Below are 24,418 nucleotides of genomic sequence, written 5' to 3'. Positions count from 1 at the left end.
TCTAAAATCAGAGTTGATTCTGCTCCATGGTATCCTGTCTTAGTTAGGGTTTTATTGCTCTGAAGAGACAGCATGACCACAGCAAGTTTTATAAAGGCAAACATTGAATTGGGGCTGGCTTACAGGTTCAGAGGTTTAGTCCATTATCATCATGGAGGGAAGCATGGCAGTATGCAGGCAGACATTGTGCTGGAGGAGCTGAGAGCTCTACATCTTGATCCACAGGCTGCAGAAGGAGACAGTGTACCACACTGGGCATACCTTGAGCATGGGAGACCTCAGAGCTTACCCCCACTGACACACTTCTTCCAACAAGGCTACACCTACTCTAACAAGGCTGCACCTCCTAATATATTGTCACTATGGGCCAAGCATTCAAACACATGAGTTATACCTATAGGTATAGGGGACTATATCTATTCAAACCACCACACATCCTTTCTGCATTAGTCAAATTTCAGTCATAATAGCAAATACTCTGCCCTGGTTACTTATATAGTGATATGAGGTGTATTTCAGCTCACAGTTCAGATTGCTTCATTGGTTTGAACCTCTAGTGGAGGTTGCTTATAATTGAGGTACACACTTAAGTCACTGGTCACATCTTGAGCCAGGTAGCAGAAAGAAAGAGAAAATGGATGTGGATTCCATAGTCCCCTTTGGGGATCATTGCCAATGACCTAAGGAGCCTCTTATAAGACTCCATTTCTCAAAGATTCCATCACCAACCAATAGCATCATACTAAGAACTATGCATTTACATATGAACTACTAAGGACACAGCCAAACCATAGCACCTTCTTCCAAACCACCATAGTTTCACAACTCAAACCCTGCTCTCAATTCACGATGTGCTCTAAGATAGAACCCAAGCTACAAAGGTTCATAAAAGGTCATGGAAGGAGGTGCAGACTTGGAGTTTGAGCCAGCCCTTGCTTATGACATCTCCTAAGTGACGGTGTGGTTATCTGCAGCTTCCTGGACTGTTTCTATAAGGATGAGCACTTTCCCTCCTCCAGTTCTTACCTCCTGTCATCCGGCTTCTTATGGAGCCCCTGCTAAACTGGAAAAACCCATATTAGGAGCACGCAGGCAGCCCGGCCTAGGGTTTTCTCCCTAACTCTCCTATGGCGTTTCTGGACAGCTCATTTGACAAAGATAATTGTTCTGTCACTCCAACCATGAGTAATGCTTCATGAAGAGTTGATGTTTTTATTTCTTCCAGCTTTGAGACCTTTCCTTTACAGTGTCTCATACATATGCATGAGCAAGAATAACTCACCCAATTTTCTGCATGGAGAACATTATGAAAAGAACTGACAAGGAGAGGGGGAGAGCATTCATTCTGTCTGGCGTCTGTTACCTCCCAGGGCTGCTCTGTGATCCCTTGTTCACTCTGGGAGAAATCCCCTCACTAATGCCCTAACCCTTTCACCTTCTTCTGCTTGTCAATGCTACACCCTCAGTGCCTGTGGGAGACCCCTTTCTCTGTGAGATTCTGAGGCTTGCCTCTGATGCCTTAGAGCATCTTCATACCACTACCAGTGTGTCTGTCCTGGACGCACCTTCCTTTTGTGCCCAGCTTAAGCTGCTGTTTGTTCTCCTTTACTTGGTCTCAACAGGCTCTCTGGCTGCCTTCACATATGTTCAGCTGTCCCCTGCCTTAAATAACTGCTTCTTATTCCTGATGACCTCATGCAAGCGTATGTCCTCTGTCAACCCTCCTTCCTTCCTAAAGTCATGGTCCTATCTTCACCACTGTCTTACAGTTCGTTTCTCATGATCTGGCTTTGATAGCCTTCATAAAAATGGCTCCTTTTGTGCTCATTGTATATTTTCTTCGGGTGTCAAAATACCCAGGCATTTCTCCAAGGTTTTTCTGCATCATTTCAGCTACATCCCGACCACATGCTTTTCTTGTTTATCTTTTAGTTCTGTTCATTTTATCTCTCCTCCCCTTGTTCTCATTACTGTAGAGTTATAGGCAGTCTTTATCTTCTTTGATGGGCAGGTTCTGGATTATGTCTTTATTCCATAGTGCAGAAAAGGTCCCCAAAATTTCACTGGTGCACAGTGAGACTCAGTAAACACCTAGAGTGGACACTGAGTTTCCAGCAAGGATTAATGACTTATAAATCTTTTATTGCAGTCTCATGCTCTATTAGAAATTTGTGTGACCTTTCTTTTCCTCTTTATTCCTTTGCTTTCATTCCCTCTTTTCCGATGTCAGCATATGCTACTCTGTAGAAATCAATGGGAATGTAATTACAAAAGGACTCAACCCCTATCCAAGGCTTTCACTCTGACTTCTACTCCTATGGTAGGGCAGATGTTTAGGGAAATATGATGCAATCCTAAGTTCTTTTTAGTTCTATTAATTTGTCATTGAGTATGTTTATGTGATATGCGTGTATGTTGATGAATACACATGGAAGTCAGGCCACAATTTTGTGGAGTTGGTTCTCTCTGCTTTGATGTGGGTTCCTGGGATCGAACTCGGGTCACCAGGCCTTGCACAGCAAATGCTATACTGGTCCGTTTTTGTTAACTTGACACAAACTTAGGCATATTTGTAGAGAAGGAATTGCAATTGGGAACTTACCTCCATCAGATTGGCCTCTAGGCGAGTTTATGGGGCATTTTCTTGACTAATGGCTGATGTGGCAAGGCCGAGCTCCTAATGCTTAGTACCGTCCTTGGGCAGATCGTTCTAGGTTGTATAAAAAGCAGGCTGAGCAGACCATTGAAGCAAGCCAGTCAGCAGAATTCCTCCATGGCCCCAGTTTCAGTTTATTCTTCAAGCTCTTGCCTTGATTTCCCTCCATGATGGACCCGAGCCTGTCCTGTGAGCTGCAGGAAGCCCTTTGTTCCTCAGGTTACTTTTGGTCATGATGTTTTGTCACAGTAGTAGGAAGTGAACTAAGGCACTTGCTGAGCCATCTAAGTTTTTTTAATTGACCAGATAATATATACTTGTATAAAGTAATAGTTTTCTAAGGGAGAAACTACCAATACTTGCTCTATCATCAATAACTTATGCTATATCCATCTTCTCTCCCTGTTTAGGATAATGTATTTGCAAGTATATGAACACTCTGTATTTTTTCAAAGTTGCATATCATTTTGCAATTTTTCCCATGGTGGATTTGGCTCTGAATGTGCCAAAGTGAAAGTAACATTGTAGAGAATCCAACCAACCTTGGAGTGCACTGTGAGTCCACAGTTAGTGGATGTACTCTCATGTCAACAAGATGAACACAGGGAAAGACTGCCTAGTTATCTAAATATAATAGGAAATATCGGTGTCTGGCCCATATAGGTAAGAGCAGCAGACACACATCAACCTGTGAGCTGTTGGTGTCATGGACAGACCGGTGATGTCTGAGTGTAGAGGGTAAATGAAGGAGGGTAAGGAGTTCCAATGACCTCCACTTGGAACTTCAGTACTTCCACAGCTACCCTTTATGTCTCATGAGGCATCCCACTTGATTGAAAACTCACTCCTGGTCAAAGGATAGAACTTTGTGTCATGTTCTTAGCATAAGTGCTGTGAAGGCAGGGACAATACCTATTTCATCTACTGTTGTATCTCTAGTACCTGGAAAGACCCTTAGTTTAGAGTAGGTATTCAGTATTACCATATGACAGAGGTAGGGTGGGTTAGGTCTCCTCCTTTGCTCTGCTAAAACATTCTTTCAGGGCTGGGGACCTAGCTCAGAGATGTGACTGACGTATGAAGATAAGAGCACTTGCTGTACTTAGAGAGAACCCGAGTCCATCCATTTCCCAGTAGCCGCATGGTGACCCATGGGCATCTGGGAGATCCAGTACCCTCTTCTGACCTCTGCAGGTCCCAGGCATACATGTAGTATACATACATACATATAGATCAGGCATACATGTAGTATACTTACATATAGACTTGCAAGGAAAACATTATGCAGGCAAAACACACTTAAAATAAATCTAAAACCAAAAAGTTACAAAGATCCTGCCTTGGATCCCTAACATCATCAAGATAAGTGAATTCATAAATAAAATCCTTAAGTTGCTTGGGTCAGAGAGGCCATTAGTCTTATTTATCCTCTTGGTGGCTGTCTTAGTAGGTATTCTGTTGCTATGAAGAGACACCATGACCAAGACACCTTATAAAAGGAAGCATGTCATTTAGGGGCTGGCTTACAGTTTCAGAGGTTTAGTCCATCATTATCATGGTAGGGAGCCTGGTGGCAGACATGACCCTGGGGCAGTAGCCAAGAGCTTACATCTTGATCCACAGGTAGCAGACAGAGGGTATGTGAGACTGCTACTTTACTCTTCCTTAGCAGTTCTACCAAGTGGGAACTAAACATTCAAATATAAGAGCCTGTGGGAGCCGTTCTCATTCAAATCACCACAATGGCTTTGTCCTTTATTCATTTTGGTTGCCTAAAGCATAGCCCAAGAGTGGTACAAAGCCCACTGCTGAGTGAGTAGACCGTCAGACTGGGCCTGGCCTTATAGGGCATCTTTTACACTAACGATGAAAAATCCAATTAGGCCAGCTGTGGGTAACATCACATAATTAACATTGTCTTCTAGGGAGAGGATTACTCTATGGAGGAAGAAGCAGGGACCTGGGGAGCCAGGCTGGACGTGGTTCTGCCAGGAAGTGCTTTCATTTCTCAGTGCTTCATTTTTCTCCTTTTTAAATATGCAGAAAGAATTGATTTAGAGTTTGTGGGGGACCCTGAAGAACCTCAGATGGGAAAGTGTGTGCGAAGGAAAACCCTGTCCTCCCTGCTGCCAGGCAGGCATTGGCCCAGGAGGCCATGGAGTGGTCTTGACACTGGCTAGGATATCAAGGATCTTTGAAAATCTGATTAAAGCTGGGGAAAGACTGCCCTTGTACACTCCCAGCCATTCTCCCGCCTCAGCCTTCCAGATGCTGGGATTACAGATGTGAGTGATGTGAACCTTCCATCCTTTCATGCCATGGAGCATTGAGTACCATCTTTAAAAAGTTACTTTTAAAGCAAAAATATGCCATCAGCACTTCTACCCTCTGAGGCTAAATAAAAGCTGGTAAGCAAAAGAGACCAATCAAAGCTATCTAGTTTACTTAATGATTTAATTGTTTAAATGCTGATGGATTTTCCTTCACCAATATAGGAGCCATTTATATCTTGCTAAGTATAACGGAGTTTTGTTATTCAAAAACAAAACAGTCTTACATTAATGAGTTTCAGATAGCTTTAAAGGAGTAGATTTGCAAAGAGGGTAGCCTTTGTGGTATTCTCAGTGTCTGTGGAACCTTCTGGATTATGAGGAAGTTGGCATACATACCAGTGTAAAAACCAGGGAATATGTTGGTAATATAGTGGTAAGGCTAGCTGCTTTGCAGAGACCAAGTAATAATGACTCATGGGAAGGGACACCGTGTGGCCAACCTAAAGACAGATGAAGATTGTCCCTAATGTGGTGATATAGTCCATAGCTGACAGATCTTTAATATTAATAGACAGCTTCTAGGGTGGCAATAGGCAGTGTCATTGCTTAGCCCACACAGGCCACTTAAGACACTTGGCATTGAAAACCAGTCCAGACACTATTGCAGTGCCCTGTTTTCTGGCCTGACTGGTAAGCTCTCTGAGGGCTCTTTCTTGTGTCTTAGAACAGTTGGGAGCAAAGCCAGATTTTGACTCTGGGTTTTCTTTCTGGTAGTCCCTCACACTGGAAGAGTTATACATAGAATTCAAGGATAGGGGGATGCAATGAGATGGGACATAATGGAGGATGATGGGATGGCATGGGATGATGTGATAGGATGGGGTGGGGTGGGGTGGGGGATGATGGAGGATGATGGGATGGGATCAAGGGTAGGATGGACAGGAGGTGGGATGAAATAAAGGATGAGATGGATGAATAAGAGTTGGCGGGTCTGCAAGGCCTATGTCCTTTATCGAGTCACTTTGAGATTTTCCAAGTTGCTGGCAGCAGTCAAGATCTATTGATTAATTAAGTATTCTCTGTGTTTGCCCTAACATTTCTGCCTGTTAGATTCTTTTTCATCTTTCAAGATTTATTTTAAATATCAACACCCAATAGGAATTCCTGATTTCATCACTACCGTGCACAGAGTGGAGGTCTGTTACCCTTTCCTTTGCTTTGTGGGGTTTGGTTTTCTTTTTTCTTCCTTCCTTCCTTCCTTCCTTCCTTCCTTCCTTCCTTCCTTCCTTCCTTCCTTCCTTCCTTCCTTCCTCCCTCCCTCCCTCCCTCCTCCTCCTCCTCCTCTTCTTTCTTTCTTTCTTTCTTTCTTTCTTTCTTTCTTTCTTTCTTTCTTTCTTTCTCTCTCTCTCTCTCTCTCTCTCTCTCTCTCTCTCTCTCTCTCCCTCTCTCTCTCTCTCTCTCTCTCTCTCTCTCTCCCTCTCTCTCTCTTTCTCTCTTTCTTTCTTTTTTGGTGGGGGGCAGGGTCTTGGCTGGCTTGTTACTTGCTATGTATCTCAGGATGGCCTCAAACTCTGCTTGCAATCCTCCCGCCTCGGCCTCCTGAGTGCTGACGTTGTAAGCATGCAACCCCCATCCCTTGTCTGTTTTTTCTTTGACCCATAATTCTGTATAGCCCTTAAGATAATCAGTAATAGTTGTTTATCTGACCAATGTATTTTAGTAGGGGCTATATTTGAGGGCCAGCAAGATGTCTCAGTAAGAACACTTGCTATGTAAACCTAAACACCTGAGTTCAATCCCCAGAACCACGTTAAGAGTGGCAGGGGAGATATAACTCACAAAATTGTCTTCTGACTCACAATATGTCATCACACATGCACTTTGACAGGCACATGCCCTCCTTGCTTCTCTCCCTGCCTCCTTCTCCTCACCCGCACCCCTCACTGCCCCAGTAATAAATAAAATTAGATTGTAAGGAAATGGAACCTCAAGTTGCTAATCACAGAGAGTACCTGATCTCCGTCTTACACATAGTAGCGCTCAATGCATATTTGTTCAATTTAATTGATTTCTTCTTGAATCTTGACACAATTCCCCGGGAGTAGGAATGATCCTTCTGCAAACAGAGGTCTAAGATGGAAAAAACCAATGAACTGACCGATCAACCTATACCACCATTCCCTGTCCAGGTCTTCCGTGTGTGAAAGTGTTTGGGAAGGGAAATAAACACTAACGTTAGCCCACAAGAATGTGTGTCCTAACAGCAAACAAGCTGCTGACTCAATGCTGTTTCAAAGAGAATGGAGAAACAGGAGTCAGATGATCATGTTCACTGTCTCGCAGAGAGCCCGGCTCCTCTAACTGCTGTGGGAGTAACCACCAGGGAGGCTGCCTTTGAAAAGGTCCACCCTTCTTCCTGCAGTGGGCAGAGGCTGCCTAGCTGAGGCCTGTGACTGCACAGTTCTCATTTTGCCTAATTGCATATTATCTCTGATTTCACCTCCTATTCTATTTGTTAGTTTCAGTGATAATGCATGACATTCAAAGAGTAGGTGTGATGATGAAATCATGAAAACCAATAGGCACTCATAAAATATTTTCTTTTGGAGGTGATAAGTTGAAAGACACCCTCTGCCCCATGACAGCTCCCAATAGTTATGATGTGAACATAAGATCATTGTCTACTGTTAGCATATAATTAACCTTTGAAGATGGGAGAAGCAACAGGTAGATTTCCTCCTATACTTGGGGCACCCATCCAAATAGTAGGACAGTGGTCTGGTTAGCCTGCTGTCATTCCCAAACCCTGGTGTGTGCGCATGTGTGAGTGTGTACATGTATAAGAATTTTATTAGGAAAAGAGCTAAGTCCAAATCTTCCCAATTGCCTTTGTTCACTGAAGGAAAGACAAAAGCCCTAAGGAAATAATTAAGCCTGTCAGACACCTCAGTTGATGAAGAAGAATTTGACAAGCTAAATGTAAAAGAGAAACTCCAAGTGCTAAGAAGCCGCATCCCATGAGGGCCTTTGGCCCCTGGCGCCTGGCCTCCTGGTGTATCCAGCCCCCATGTTTACATAAGCCCCATTCCTGGAGAGGCCATGGGCGGGATAAACCAACCTGCATCTCTGCTCTAAGACAGCAGCAAAATGGCTCTGATTCTGCATGCCTTTCCCTTCAGACCCAGGATATATATCTGCTAGTTCTCGTCACCTTCAGAAAAGTCACCTCAGTAACGGACAGGTGAAATGCAGACCCGGGCAATTCAGTCATCCTTGGCTTCGATCAGCACCAGATCCTCAAACCTGTGTGTGCTGACCCCCTCCGTCCACCAGCCCCACTCAGGTTTCCACACCAGGCAGCTCTAGCTCTCTGCCGGGGAAAAGCTTGGCTGATTCGAAGGCTGCCTGCCAAAAAGCTACCTGAGGGAGGAAGGAGTCAAGGCAAGGGTGGGACCAGTGCCCACCCTAGTGGCAGGCTGTCCTCTGGGATTTGAGGTGAATCCTCCACTTGGGATCCTGTCTTCTGCTGCCTCTCTGAAACTTGAGCCATCATCTGCCCTGTAATTCCCCCTGGGTCCTAAGACTGTTTTCTATTGTTTCTCTCTCTCTCTGTCTGTCTCTGTCTCTGTCTCTCTCTTGCCCTTTCACTCTCTCTTCTGTCTTTCTCTTCCCCAACCTTATCACCTCTCTCTCTCTTCCTGTGTCTGTATGTGCACCCAGCATCTTTTATGTCTATTTTTGGGATTGAACTCAAGTTCTAACACTTTATTGTTCAATCTCTCTCTCTCTTGCTCTCTCTCTCCCTCCCTCTCTCCCCCTCTTCCTCCTCTTTCCCCTCCCTCTCCCCCTCTCCCCTACCCTCCTCATCTCCCTCTCTCTCACACACATACTCACCCCTCTCCCTCCCTCCCTCCCTCCCTCCCTCCCTCCCTCTTTCCCTCTTTCCTTCCTTCCTTCCTTCCTTCCTTCCTTCCTTCCTTCCTTCCTTCCTTCCTTCCTTCCTTCCTTCCTGTTAACACACTCTTAACTGTCTTGCCCTGTTGCTGGTAAACTTCTTAACTAATTGCATTTCCTGTCTCTCTCCGAAATTCTCTTGAGCTTTTCAGCTCCTTCTAACTGGGTCTCCCAAGTTTCTGCACTGAGCCCACACTTGGCTAATGTCTCCAGTGTCGCTGATATTAAGTCTCTTTCCATCCGCACCCCATGTGATCTCTGAGCAGCACTGGATGTGGCCCTTCAGTCCTCCTGAGCCTTCCCTAAATCCATTGCTCTTGTGATGCTCCTGTCTGGTTCCTTCCCTGTTCTCCTAGCCTTTCCTCTGCTGCCTCCTCTTCTACTCTCTACATAGAGACTGTTAACGGGGTTCTCTTAGTAATCTGTTACGATCTGAATGGGAGAAGAGGACGGTTGTAGCCTCTCCACCTGGCAAGCCCGCTATGCTATGCATCCACACATTCCATGCTGCAGCAGCCTCTTCATTAGCAAGCCTTTTGTTACTATCCTCCGCCATTTTGTTACTATCATTCTGACTTCAGCTACCACACTACCCTGCTCAGAACCCCACCAGCTCCCTCAGTTCCCGAGGTAAGCTCCGAGTTACTCAGCTGGCTTCACCACTATCAGCCCTGACCACCTTGTCCAGCTCCTGCCCATCCTTGGCATGCTCTGGTGCTTCCTGCCCATGAGTGGACCACATCTCATGACTCTGTACCTCTCCACATGCAGTGTCTACTATAAGGATAGTTCTCATCTGTTTCTGTGATTGACAGCTTTCCATGGTTTCCACCAGACTTGCTCTCCAACTCTTCCCATCGTGCTCCCTGCCTAGAGAGACTACCTATTATGAATTCGTTATGGACTTCTTGCTCTTTCTGGATTCTGGAAATTCTCATCATCCTGTCTCCTTAGATCTTAGGGTTCTATGAATGCCCAGGGGACCTGCTCTGTCTTCAGGGATGCCCCTCTAACCTGCCCTGTCCTTTATCAATAGTTCCCTGTTGATTTTCCTCAGACTTTTCAAGTAATGCAATTGTTTTCAGTACCCTGACTAAGGTGCCCACACCTGTAGTGTGACTTATTTTGTGCACCTGACCCTTGCTAGTCAACTGGCTCTTTGGGAATGCTTAGCCACTAGAACTTCTTGACCCTCTGACCTCCAGTGTCGGTTGCTTCTTAGATTTCTAGGAACAGGGGAGGATATAAAAAGCCTGCAGAGGCTGAGCAAGAAGAGAAGGGTTCATGTGGCAGAAGAATAGGGTCCAGGAGAGAGAAAAGTAGGGTCAGAGAGCAAGGTTAGAGAAGATGGTTGGTGCAGAAGAAAGACTGAGTAGACGAGAGAAGAGAAAACAGTTGAGCCAAGAGACTCCGAGCTGAGCCAGAGATGTTAGGAGACAGTTAGGGAAACCCATAAAGAACCCACAAGATAGCAAAAAAGAGGAAAAAGCTGCACACACCCACAGTCTCTACCGTATAATCTTATTCTCTGAATACTATAGTGGGCCTTTTCTTTCATTTTGCAGTTGAAACGACCGTGTCTCAGAGTGTTCCTTAGCTTTAAGTGGTAGAGCTGCTGTTTTGCGTGTGACTGTTCTGTTTGCTCTGCAATTTCTCTACAACATGGGAGTCTCAATGGGGAGCCAAGGGGCAAAGATGTATAATATACCCCTTTGCGTATGATTCTCACTGGCAACATCTATCACTAATGCCTCTCTCCATGGGGTACTGAGGGACCATGTTCACTGTCTTGCAAACAGGAGGGAAAACTGTCCATGAAGAGTGGAGAGGAGTCTGCCCGTTTTATTAGGCAAGGCCTCGACATGAACCAATCAGAGCAGAGCTCCCAGTTTTCTTTCTGCCTTCTAGATCTGGCTGCAAATCCTGCTTCTGAAAATGAGTCTTCAGGACGTGTGAGCGCCCTAAGACCTATAGGAAAAGCAAGGATCACCCTGGGCAGAGACAAGCGAGCTCAGGGTGAGAACAGCATCAGCTCTCGTCTCTGTGGTAAAATGCTTGGAAAAATAACTATGGCCAAGCTTTCTGTTCAAGGTCAACTGGCTCCATTGCTTTTAGGACTGTGGAAAAGGAGGCCGATATGACAGAAGGGCATAATGAAGGGCTTCTCCCTTTGTGGCAGCCAGGAAGCAAGGAAAATGGGCATGAGGAGAGAGGGAGGGAGGAAAGAAGGAAGAAGGGACTGGGGATGGGGTTCCCTTCCAGGGTCCCCCAAAGCCTTCTCCCAGCTAGGTTCAACCTCTATGTTTCTGTCATCTCCCCACAAGGTTGTCGATTTATGGATTATATAATATAGCATAAACATACTAATATTTCGCTATTATGAGTGGATGATTCTTGACAAGGTTTAGGCTCTCAGGATCAAGTCACCTCTGCATTCTGCCACAGGACCAGGCCTCCAACACCTGAGCCTTGGGGAGATTCTGCATATGCAAACGCTAACACTGTCTTAGAGGAAAGAGAACTGGTAGGTTGTATAAGTGGATTTGGGTCTTGACAGCCAATAGCAGGTGAAGTTATTTTTAAGGAATTCTAAGTGCTGGAAAAGAGTGAAAGCTTTGAAGTATATGAAAAGGATTTTTGTATTTTTTTTAAGGGATGCTGGTTCTTTTTCTTTCTTTTTCTTTTTGCCTGCTTGTCAAGTACAGAACACGAAGAAATTAACTTATCACGCATTTGGCATTTAGGAAGGGCTGGGTGATGCCTTGCGGTTGATTCAAGCCAAGCAGGGGACATTTTAGTGAGACATAAGAAAGAACTTGTTAACAGCTATGAAATTAAAACATAAATTAACTGCAGAGATTGGCCACAAGGGTGCCTTAACTAGACTTTCAAAAGGTAAGTGTACATTTGTCTACTCTATGTAGAGTTTGAAAACTCAGTAGAGTGTTTATTTTTTCCTCTCAGTGCACAGTAGATATTTTGCAACAGTAGAGAGATATTTATATATTTGTTCCTTGAGGGGACTTTATAAGCCATCCCTGTGTTTGCATTTCTATGCCTGCAGTTAAAGCAGTTAAGGAAAATGAGCCTGTCTGTCAAAGTTTCTTCTAGCTTTGGGATCCAAGACTTCCTTCTACAGGATACTGTGGCAGGTGACAATGTCACAATACCTACATATCCTCTGAAAGTTCTTGGAGGAACTTGTGGGCATCATTGCTGGGGTTTAATCCCCCACCCATGCATACTTCATGCCAAATAGCAGCCCTGAGAAAGCAACGTCTGAGGAAATCCTGCTTCTGTTTTGAGCAAAGGGGATGAAAAAGATGGAAATTCAAGTAACTGCTAATGAAGGAAAAGCAGCCAAAATGATAATGAGCACCATAAGTCCAAGAGCAGGAAAAAGATAAGCAGACCGAGCCAGCGATAAGAGAGGAAAATGACCAATGCAAAGGAAGGTCAATGTTATCCTAAGATTAGACTAACAATTAGTAAGTGGCACGGGAGAGAGTGCTAGACAACCCAGGGCGGGCATCTGAAAGTATACTGACACTATACCACTGTGTGGGAAGAGAAAAAGACACCTTGTATCCAAGCAGCATCGGAGGGTGGGGGTGAGGGCTGTGTTCCTTCCTGCAGATTCGCTGTGCATTCTGTTGGCAAAACATAGGGGACACTGGCCTCCCTTCGACCCAACACCTGTTCTGAACTTTTTCCAGGGTCCTCCAAGGATAACACATGCATTTGGGGGATGGGTCATCACACTCCTTTGAGATGTCTGAGGAGTCGTTATTCCTGAGTGCAGAGTCAAGCTATGAGGATCTCCCTGGTCATAGTCAAGCGTCACCTGCCCGCCTGGTCTGGAGCTGTTTTCACCTCATACTTACTGTCCCTTAGAAAGATGACTTGATTATGTCTCTACCAACTGTAGGTTCTGCCATCTCTTATCTTTTCCCCTGGGCTTTCATTCTCCTCTGTCCTGTGGAATGCCTTCTGAGTTAGGAGTGCCCATGTCTTCCGGAACCTCAAGAGAAAAGTCTCTGTTCCTGCTGTGATCTGAATGCCATTGTCATTGACTCACCTCACCCCAAACTCTAGCAGAAGATGGATCCCTAAAATACTGTGTTAGTGGTATTGAATGAAAATGCAACTGACAATAATGTTTAAGGGTGGGATTTTAGAAGACGATTAGGTTAGATGAAGGTGGAACCCCCTAGCATAAAGTTTATAAGGTGCTTCATAAGGAGAGGGAGCGAGGTACACATCCTTTCTACTCTGGTCATACAGCCAGAGGGGACCCTTACCAGATCATATGCTGTGCTGTTTAGATTTCCAACCTCTAGACTGTGAGCTATATAAATAAATCTGTTTTCCTTACAGACTGTGTTGCCATAGGGATCTCATTATATTAATAAAAAAACAGAGTAATACAGTTCTATATTCGAGCTATCTTGTCCTACCTCTAAATATAATGATATTGGGAGAGCAAAGAATATGGGTTTTTTTTTGTACTTCATTTGATATATCTAGGCTTACTTCCACAGTTTTAAAATATTTGTAAAACATGGTCTACTGTTACTCGTCATTGTCTAATATGGACATTATTGCCACACTAAACAATGTTTCTACTATTATCATTTCAAAGATTAAGAATGAAGACTGAGAGAAGTTTACTCAAAGGCCTTTGGCAGATCCAGACCTCTGGCCTCAGGGTCTGTGCCTATGGCAGGGTTGGAATGGCTGGGTGAGACCTGGGTGAGGATAAGGTGAGACCAGGAAGAGGGGAGAGGCTTCTCTGTGAGTCTGGGATGGGGAGGAGCCTAAACACAGACATTTGGGGAAACCTGGCAGGTAGCTTAAGACTTTCCACATGCTGTGCAGCCATGTAAATTCAGCAGCCTCAATGGAGACGAGAGGCACTGGAGGAAGGATGCTAACACACTGAGGGATATAGCTGTATTAATCAAGGTTCTACAGGAAACAGAGCCAACAAAATGAGTATGTGTCTATGAATATATGTATACACATGCATATGTACACATGCACACAAGGGCGAGTGCACATCACACACACACACAGATTTATAAAGAATTCACTCATGTGATTCTGGAGGCTGAGAATTCCCAAGATTTGCACTTGGGAAGCTAGAAACCCAGGAAAGTTGATGTCTGTTTCCAGCCTGAGTCTGAAGGTCTGAGAACCAGGAAATATAATATAACTTTCAGCCCAAAAGCTGATGTTTTAGTCCAAATCCAGGTACCAGAAAAGATCAGTGTTGCAGTCATGTTCAGGTAGGAGGAAGTCCCTCATGACCAGCCACTGAGTTCTTCTACTCGGGCCATCACTGGAGGCCCACACACACCGGATCTCTTTGCCAAGCCCACTGTTTTAAACGTTATCATCTCAGAGATATACCCAGAGCAGTGCCAGGCTCATGGCTCAAACAAGCTGACACATAAAGCTAGGTGTGAGTGCCCTTGCCACCAGAGAGTTCAGAGAGAAGAACAACACAGTAAGAAGTGCAGTTATGGCTAGAGAGATGAGAACTTGAAGATTAAGGTACGGCATAGCTGATTCAAGGCTCCAGAATATGACTATGAAGAAAAACCATGTAGCTGTGTCGATTGTCATGGAGTGTTCACTGGAAAGTCCATATGGTGGAAGCAGGGCTTCAAAACGAGTGCAAGCGAAAAGCCTTCGGTGAGAGTGTGGAGCCTGAGCACTGGGCTCGCGGGAAAGGCTGGAGATGAGGGAATGAGAGTAAGCAACAAAAAGGTAGTGTGTAGGGAGAAACTCTCAAATCATTTTCCCCCAATCATCTCGCTTCTGTTTTTTCCTCCTGCTGTCAAGTAGAAAATTGATCTTCATATTAGAAACACTAGAACATATATGATTTACAACAACAGATTTTATCTATCTATAATTAAATATATTATACACAAATATATATCAATATATAAAATATATATGAATTAATATATTTATAATATATATAAAAGCAAGGAAGTAAGGCATCTCCTTTCAGTGTGCCCAGACTTCATTCCCTCATATCCTGAAGATCATGATTCCAAAATAACCATTTGGTTGTCCTTGTATCATAGCACAGCATATATATGAAATTATAAGAAGACATCCTGCCTTTTAAAGAGGGGACATTAAGGTCCACGCATGGTAAAGAGTGGATTTGTCATTACCTGTAGACAGAATCTGGAAGATGCAGTTGAGCAGATGGTCCGTGAGAGGTTGGAAGAGGAAACAGTGACCATTAGGAGCCAATCAGAGAAGCCAGGTACCAGATGAGCTCGGGAAACCTGCCTCAGAGCCAATGTGTGAAGCTTTGAAGCTGTGAGTTGACCACAGTGTGAGCTGTAACTAAAGAAAAAACAGATACTCTGCTGGGACTTTAGCTCATAGGCTCAGAAAAGATTTATCATAAGATATTCTCTGTGATGTTAGATGGCTGTAGGAAAGTGCATTTGATTCTGTGAACTGCATTTCAAGGAGTCAACGGCAAATTGTTATATGTACAGAAAAGGAAGGCAATACTCCTGTTTACTGAGCAAGCAGCTTGTGGTATGTTAGGCTTCAGGTTAAATGCAGTAGTCATATGTCAGCTTAAATGCAGTAGTCATATGTTAATATTTAAGATAGTGCCAGATAGAAGTCATTGCTGTGCTGTTTTAGATGCAGGAACAAAAGGTTGTATCATTTAAGTGTCTTGCTTAAGCCCAGCAGCTAGGAAGTAGCAGGCCTATGACTTGATCCTGGATCTTTCTCTTCCCAAAGTTAATATTCTTTCCACAGTTTCAACCAACCAGAGCAATAAGAGATCTGGAGATAGGCTAGTTGAACTACTGAAGGATGAGGAAATGTTTAAAAAGGAATTAATTCCTTTAAGAAGGAATTAATAAAATAAATATAAGTGAGGTAGCTGGATAAAAGTATTAAAGCCATTGCCAACTGGGGAAAATTTAGTAAAGGTCCCAGAGAAGGGAAACACGGTGACAAATATGGACACAGTCTAAACAGCTGTTGCTTATCAACCACTTTATAAGTTAGTCCCCGCATCCTTCCTTTAACCTCTGTGAATGAGGGTCGGCAGTATGACCACTCCCATTTCACAGCTATAGAGCAAGGAGCCAGAGCTGGGAGAAGATGTGGCTAAGCACGGAATCCTTGCAGCCAGTCACCCACAGTGCCTCTACTGAAATCTAGGTCTGCCCTATCCTAGGGCCAATGTTCATAGCCATTTTCCTGCACTGAATTCCTGTGGGTAGATTTCCAATCAACATAAGGTAACATTTCCAAATAGTGAGAACCTTCCCAAAGAAGAGTGGATCCTTTCTCAGGGAATGAGTTACCTATCATTGACAAATCTTGACTGGCAGAGATGTTGGGTTCCAAGCCTTTAAGGCTGTTGTGTTTTTCTTGTTGTTGTTGACGATGATGATGTTGTTTTAATCTGAAATTCCATTTTATTCTATGACCATTGTCCTCAACAGAAACATAAGTGTTCCTGTAAATTATCAGCCCAGGAAGGGGCAGTATTGGGGGTGGGTCTTGTGGGTTGTTAGTTTTGTCTACTGGAGTCCAACATGAAGATAAATACCAAATGCAGTTTATCCAAGGTACTGTGTAGATCTCACTCAGTGTGGAAAGTGCATGGACAGTGTAAGATTCTGGACAGGTTCACTGTTGTAAATAAGTGGCAATTATAACTCTATGCATGTAATGAAAGGGAAGCAAGAGATCTTTGCATTTGAATGGCAGACAAAGCCTTACAAGCCTTAGAATCATTACTACTTTAGCATCCTGACCTTATTATGATGAAGAAGATTTACCAGAACAATTCTTGGAAGCTGGTTCAGAACAATCCGAGTCTTCAGAATAAAGATAAAGACAGAGGGAGAAGGAAGGAGGAGGCAAAGTCCTGAAATACATTTCTCTTCCCTGTTTTGACCACCCCCCTTGTCCACAGTTCTTCAGCAAACCAAGTGATGGAGAGTAAGGTCTTGGTGTGTATTTCTGTATCTAGAAGTCTACAGCTGAGCCTTTAACTTCTAGACTTAGTCATTTGCTGAGGAATAAGCTGTGGTCCTACTTCTTGGTTCTGCTGGTAGAAAGTTTCCTGTGTTAACCAAATCATTATTTTTGGCCACATAGAGATTGCTTACCTTTTATAACAACCCATGACACTTCTCAACTCAGATACAGCTAGCAGAGTTGTCACCAGAAAGCTAAAGTCCAAAACAGAGCAATGGCTTTCATGCAGAGGTTGTCACAAGATGGTCTGAAAAGAATCTTTGTCTATTAAGGTTACATTAACCTTAGCTCCACACTATTCCTGCATACTTTCCACAATTCAGTGTCTTGCTGGCATGCTGGTTCACATTCATCTTTGCTGTATCAGTTTTATATCCAGTTCTTGGTCCTTAGGGGTATTACATAATAAATTAAAAACTTGATCAAAGGAGTTTTATGTGCAGTGCATCTGAACTAACTGGTCCTGACTCCCTGCAGGGAAAATAAGTAGCTGGGCAGACTACATTATAGGTTCTCATTAATGATGGTGGGAATGCCTGTCTCTCACATGCCAGTCACTGTGCTGGACCTGGGAATGCCAAGGTGGGTCCTTAGTTCTTCAAAGAGCTTCTGTACAAATGTCATAGTGTGCTAAATGTCATGACACAAATGAGCCACAGGGGTTTGAGCAGCTCAGACCACCAAGGGGAAGAGAAGGTTTCTCTGATCCGAGTCTTAAAGGATCCCCAGGGTGTCCCTAAGGATTGAAACTCAAGATGTGTGCTACTAGCTCTGTAGACCTGGGTAGGTGAGGACTCTAGAATGAGATGCAAACAGGGCAGATCCTCCATGCTAAGGGGTTTGGGCTTTATCCTGCAGGTGGTAGGAAGCCTTTTGATGGTTTTATTTTTAGGATAAAAATAGTGGAGTGTAATATGTTTTTCAAAAGATCACTGCTGGTACTGTAAGGAACTGGTTGGCGGTAAGGTTTGATGAAATAAAGAGACATTTCATGGGGGAAGTATTACAACAATCCAGATGACAAATGAGGACAAAAGCAGACTGTGGAGATGAGAAAAACAAACTTAGAGACAGGCCGGGAAGGTGTCCTGAGGAACTCGATCGTGAGGAATGGGTGCTGGCAGCAGTGGAGAAAGGACCGAAGGCTGTTCCCTGGATTTCTACCTGGAGTGGATACTGTGGTTGGGCAGAAGAGAATGATGGGAGGGGCTGATGTGAGTTCAGGTGTAAGGCTGTGAGTGTGAGATACCTGAGTCTTCAGGAGGAAGGATGTCTAGGGAATAGCAGCACGGGCCTGGAGTTCAGTTTAGGAGAAACTGAGGCTCAGCTGTTGGCTGAGCTTATATCTTTGTTATGAATACAGTTTGGTATATTTAGAAGGCTAAGTGGATCCTATGGGCCCAGCAACCTCAGATTAGCTTGAATCACAACTGGTCATTTTTCAAGCCCTTCTGGCCCCTTCTGTGCTATGTAGGGCTTGAATTCTCTCTGTGTCCTCTTCCTGTAGTGCTTTTGCCCAGCAATCTCCGTGACTACATTCAACATGTCATCTAGGTCTCTGCATCCCTGTGATGTTGCCTGTCCATCTTTCCTAAGACAGCAGCCTCCACCATACTCTGTCCCTTATTCGGCTGGATTTCCCATTGTAGCATGTTTTACTACACATAAGCCCTGTGAGCTCAGGTGTTCCCAGTGCCCTGTTGCTGGAATGGCACCTGGCGACTTGTGCTTTCAAAGACTCATGTGGTGGACATGCAGAAAGAGGAGGTGGGAAATGGAGTCGCTGTCCATTTACCAGGACACCTGTAATAATGCAAATGTCTTTTGATTTTCCAGTGTGATCATGATTGTTAATTTTCCAATTAACTTCTGTGGGAATAAATGTAAGCAGGTCTCAGAAAACTCATGTACATTTCTCTGGGCTCAATATAGATTTATTGCTCAGGCAAAGATGGGAACATTTTTTTTTCCTCTTCCAACAGACAACTTACCAAAATAGGTTTGCCACCTCAGGAGGACGTCAATAATAATGTGGTTTCCACAACCTACCAAACCTGCTCTGCTATACCTGGAAGTCACTCACAAGGGCAGCCATGTTTGTAGAGCCTGTGGAAAGTGCCTCCGGCATAGTGGCTTTTTGATCCCACAGGAAAAGGACTTCCTTTGACAGCTTGGCATTAGTGAGCTCTGTCTTCTGCCTCCCGTGAGCAGAGGTTTCCTGTTGACATGGGAATGCCACATTCAATGTGTCTTTCTGTTACTCTTTCACCAGGATCTTCTATGTCTCTCATGACTCCCAAGACTTGAAAATCTTCAGCTATATTGCCAGAGATGGTGCCAGCAATATCTTCAGATGTAACGTCTTTAAATCCAAAAAGAAGGTAAAGGGACTGATGTCTGTCCTTGTTGTTTCTCTTTTATGGGCCAGCACATATCTATTATTGGCTTGTCTCCCCGTTGAAGGTTTGGAGGTGGCTATTTTAATACCGCACCTGGTTGCACTATGTTAGCCATCTGTAAATACTCCTATATGATGAAACCCTCTTAGACTTTAGAGTCATCTGAACTGTGTGCTTAGTCCATTGATTGATTGACTGCCTTTTGAGAAAGGACCAGATAAACAGGACCAGCAATGATGCTGACCTTATCTTGCAGTAGGAAAGAAGCATTAACTAAGATGACCTTCACCTCAATCTTGCATGTAGATCAGTGGGCCATCTGTATTAGTAAGTCGGACATCAGCTTAGGTTAATGTATGATGTTAGTTGTCAAGGGAAATTAATTTAATATGACAACATTGACACCGAGTAAATGTAATTTTTACACTTCTGTAGAGGTGTCCCTTTTCTCTGCCATTTCTCTATGAGCCTGACACACATAACTAGGGATTGGGGTGCCTCCCTGGGGAGTAGGAAATCCAGCATTTAGCCAGCCCTCTTATGGTAGTCTAGAATGACGGTAAGCTGATTGCCACCCCACTAAGTCTCAGCTTCTTTGAAGATATATTCAGGATAGACAAAATTAGCATTTTCTTTTAAAATGTCTTGTTAGCATATAGCAATTATACAATTATGCATAATAATGAGATTTATCATGACATTACCATACATGGACATAATGTATTTCTGTCATCTTCATTCCAGGCATCCTGTCTTGTTCCCTTCCTGCTTTCTCTGATGCTCTAAAACCAACATTTTCTAAAAATAAATGCATTTTTTAACATTTATCATCTAAAAATTTTCATGTTAAAATTACTGTATTTAAGTTTCTGTGAAGCCCTGAAGTTAAAGAAACCCCTTAACTTCTTTATTATAGCATTTCACAAACTGATTTGGCTATAGAACCATTTTTTTTTCATACAGTATATGTTAGTATTCTGGGAACTATTTTCCTTCAGAAAAATCTTTGGAAAGCACTGCAGCTGTTTCTAAGGCCTTACAGGTCTACTCTTCTAGAGAGAAAATTTTCAGTCTGGCTTCTTAGGAGACTTCCAGTCCCCTTCCTGCACATCCATCTTAGGCCTTATGCCTTCTTTCACAGATTTGTAGGTACTTTGTCATTATCAAATGGGAATAATACCTGACAAGGTCAAGATTTACATATACAAATGTCTCTTGACATATGATGGAAACTATATCATAATAGACTCATCTTAAATTGAAAATATTGTAGATTGAAAATGTATTTAATATATCCAACATAGCATATGTGATTGCTCAGCAACACAGTACCTTGTGGACTATGGAACTGTCACTGGCTGCCACTACCCAGTGTTACAAGCATTTCCTACTGTACATTATGAGTCTAGGATAAGATCAAATTTTGAAGTACAATTTCTAATATAATATATATATTCAAATATAATATATATTCAAAAATTACCAAATCAAACCATCACAACTCATACTGTATAGGTGTCTTGTCTTGCAGAGAATTATACATTGCTAATTAGCCATACCCTCTAAGGAAATTTGTGCCCTAACACACTCTGTTTTCAGGCCTTGCATTTATTGACTGATTGATTGATTGATTATTTTTTAAATATTTATTTATTATATGTAAGTACACTGTAGCTGTCTTCAGACACTCCAGAAGAGAGCATCAGATTTCGTTATAGATAGTTGTGAGCCACCATGTGGTTGCTGGGATTTGAACTCAGGACCTTTGGAAGAGCAGTCGGTACTCTTCACCTCTGAGCCATTTCTCTAGCCCTGATGGGTTGATTATTATACTGGGGATGGAGTTTAGAATCAAGGGTCTATCACTGAGCTACATTTCCAGCTCTCGGCCCCTTTAAAATAGTTCCTAAAATGGGCTAGAAAGTGCTAGAATGGAGAAGAAGTGCAGCAATAGGCAACAAGAAGTAACCTCTTAGATGAAAAGGGGGACCCGTTGCCAGACTTAACTTTTATATAACCGTACAGATGAAAGGGAGGAGATGTAAGGGAAACCATAGTTGGCTATATGAGCGGACTGATGGGGACTGGGGCAGGAAGGAGAGACAATCAGCCCTAGTCACTGAAGATGCACACGCGTAAGGCCTACATCTGAAAAGGAGAGGCTCTGAAAAGGAGAGGGGAATTCAAAGTGTCCCTGAAGGTTGTAACTTGGACTATCTGCAGTGTTGTCTGGCCTGCCACCCAAGAGTGAAATTCCCCTCTGGAGTTCTTGCCTTTTGCAGTAATGTCCAATTTGAGAGATGAACAACACACAGTCATTTACCAAGTGCATCCATTGTTCATTTCATTAATGTGTACGTAAGAAAAGCCAACACAAAACAAAGATGTGCATCCTCATTTTGTATGTTAGTAAATGGATAGTCACCCTACGTGACTTCAAGGTTCTCCTAGGAGGGCAGAGGCTAGACCCAAGGAAACATGTAGAACAAAGGCATTTTAAACAAGAAGCGTAGGTCAAGGAGACCCTGGGGCTCTGCTTGCCTTGCTGTGGGATCTAGTCTGATGGCACAGGCAGGCTGGTGTGACCTGCTACCAAACCAGAGTGAGAATGGCCTCTACCTCAAATGGAGTTAGGCACCGCATGGAGTTCCTACTGCCCCAAGGCAAGTCCTCTGCCCCTTCACATTGATTTTTTTTCACATCTCATAGCTCGCATAGCTGTGCCCCATGCTCTGACTTCTGTTTTCTGAATTCTTTTTGCTCTTACCTGCTGAGTCTGTAGCTCTTTGTGGGGTTGGTTCTCAGGCCCGATGCTGGCCTGTAGCCATGCAGCTAAAAGAATTATTTCCAGGCTGCCTGGACTGTGAGCTCTGTTGCTTCTGAACTCTAGACAGGAGGACCAGCTTCCAAGCCAGGAAAGAGCAAAGAATTGTTCAACAAAGGAAACCCAATTCAGGAGGGGTGGGGAGTATGTCTGGAAGGCTTTGCACGTCATCCTGGTTGGCCTCCCAGTAAGTGTTTAACTTTCTTACAAAGTACTTCTGGTTTCAGGAGATAATAGCTTGGGAAAGAGTTTTTATTGGCAGACCATAGGTATACCTAAGAGATGGAGTTAGAACGGGTTGTAGACCCTAAAGAAACATGTCTTGTGAGGATGTTTGTGAACCAATAGAGTCCCGTTAGAAACCTGTTGATGGGAAGCCAATAGACCAAGGAGGGAGAGAGGAAGAGAGGGAGTGGAGGAGGGGAAGGAGAGAGAGAGAGAGAAAGAGAGAGAGACAGAGACAGAGACAGAGACAGAGAATTATATGTAGCCTTGGTCCTTCCCCAAGGCCATTCTGTAGTATCATTTACTGTAATCACTACTTAGATAGAAAGAACTCCTATCTCAGAGTACCCAAAGTCAGTGTGACATAGTTCCCTCCACCTGGACTTCCAATAGTGTCTACATGGTTAACAGAGTTCTTTGCCATCACTTGACAATTGGCAAAAGTAAGGACCCAGGATACTAAATTACCCCTGTCACACAGTTAGTGGATAATGCCACCGAGATTAGAACTAGGTAGTAGGCTTTCTGCTTCCCAGTTCAGGGCTGTGACCTCTCTGGGCTTGAGTTTTCTCCAGCCATCAAATAAGATGCAATGCGTGTTAGGAATGCTGATGGTTGTGTGTGCTGTGAATTGGTGCTGATGATCTGTAAGGAGCAAATTCTGCAGGCAGATTGGGGTGAGCAAGTCCTAGCACCCTTCCCACTGGCACTAGGACAGAGTGAGAACTCTCGATGAAGACTTCCTAGTGACCTGGTGCTTCCTGTGCCTCCCACCTCGCACGATGTGATGATAGTGCCACTTGCAGGGCTCTTCCCGTCTTGAGCAGTCCCTTGCCTGCTCTCTCTACCTGCCCTGCAGTGTGGATGTCACCTTCCTGTCATTTCTTCACAGCCCCAGGAGGATGCATTCTGTGCACATGGCTGTCCTTATTAGCACACCACCCCAGGCTCTGTTAGTGGTTAGCAGGAGCTGCAGGGAGTTCAACCAACAGCAAAAGCAGCACCTTGAGATCATTTTTTTTTTCTGCAGTCACAGTTCAGTTGGCTTGGGTAAGAAGTCGCTTCACCTTGTCATGCTCTTATCGACAACCTGGGCTCCCCAGCTGTAAAGCTGAACTGTCATTTAGAGTTTACAGTAGATTTGGAAGGATGGTGATAGTCATGGGCTAAAGCATGACACGTCTGGTGACACTTGGAAAGGTGAGTTAAGTTGTCCATTGCTCCCCAGATGCTGACTAACAGGACTGAGACTACAGCTTAGTCTTGGAAACTCTAAGACGCATTATCTCCTGTCAGTGTTGAAAGTCAGATCCACATTAAAAACAAACTTTCTATACCAGGCAAGAATTTATTTTCTGGGGCAGCCCTTCTATCAGATTATGTAATCAAGCCATCAGACAAAAATCCTGACCCAATCATCATTTCAAACCCTTAGCCCCTTACATACAGATGTCCACATATAAGTATATTCATACTTCAGCTTATAGTCATTCGATAACTGTAGGCTAAAGGCACCTTTGTTTTAGTTTGCATGTGTGGGATGCTGTTTATGTTCATGCAGAGGCCAGATGTCGAGTTTGGTGTCATTCCTTAGATGCCGTGCAGTTTGTTTTTTGACACAGAGTTGCTTCATGAGCTTGAAACTTAGGCTGGGGTGGATGGCCAGCAAGCACCAGGGGTACACCAGTCTCCATCTCCCCCAGTGCTGAAATTAAATATAAACTTGGGCCACCATGCCTCATGTTCATATTCTCTCTCCCTCTCCTTCACTTTCCCGTCCCCAGTGTGTGTGTGTGTGTGTGTGTGTGTGTGTGTGTGTATTTGTGCAAGGTTGTGTGGAAAACTCTTTACCAGCTGAGCTATTTCCTTGACTCCTTCCTGAGATACCTTTAAGCAACACATTAAAGAAACATGGCATTCAGTTTTATTTTTTGTTAAGATTCTGGGGTAGTTGAGTTCCACTTAAAGGCACTGCATTCTATTACTGTGGCAGATGAGACTTAATAAAATTCATTCTGTGACTGACTACATGGAAGTCAATTCCCCA

General features: G+C 43.8%; 1 protein-coding gene across 2 annotated transcripts in view; it reads left to right on the top strand.

The window, feature by feature from the left end:
• The window catches only part of Nos1ap (nitric oxide synthase 1 (neuronal) adaptor protein), a 274,383-nt gene that overhangs the window by 221,151 nt on the left and 28,814 nt on the right, over positions 1-24,418 (top strand). For both annotated transcript variants that reach the window (NR_154593.1, NM_001109985.2), the window contains exon 5: positions 19,196-19,304. Coding sequence is in view for 1 of the 2 variants with exons in the window: in NM_001109985.2 (NP_001103455.1) it covers positions 19,196-19,304 (109 nt within the window). In the remaining variant the exon portion in view is untranslated. The remainder of the gene's footprint in view (positions 1-19,195; positions 19,305-24,418) is intronic.

This window comes from Mus musculus, chromosome 1, assembly GCF_000001635.26.
Source record: "Mus musculus strain C57BL/6J chromosome 1, GRCm38.p6 C57BL/6J".
NCBI classification, from domain to species: Eukaryota; Metazoa; Chordata; class Mammalia; order Rodentia; family Muridae; genus Mus; species Mus musculus.
Note: the sequence above shows the minus strand (reverse complement) of the source record. Positions and strands in the feature narration are given on the sequence as shown.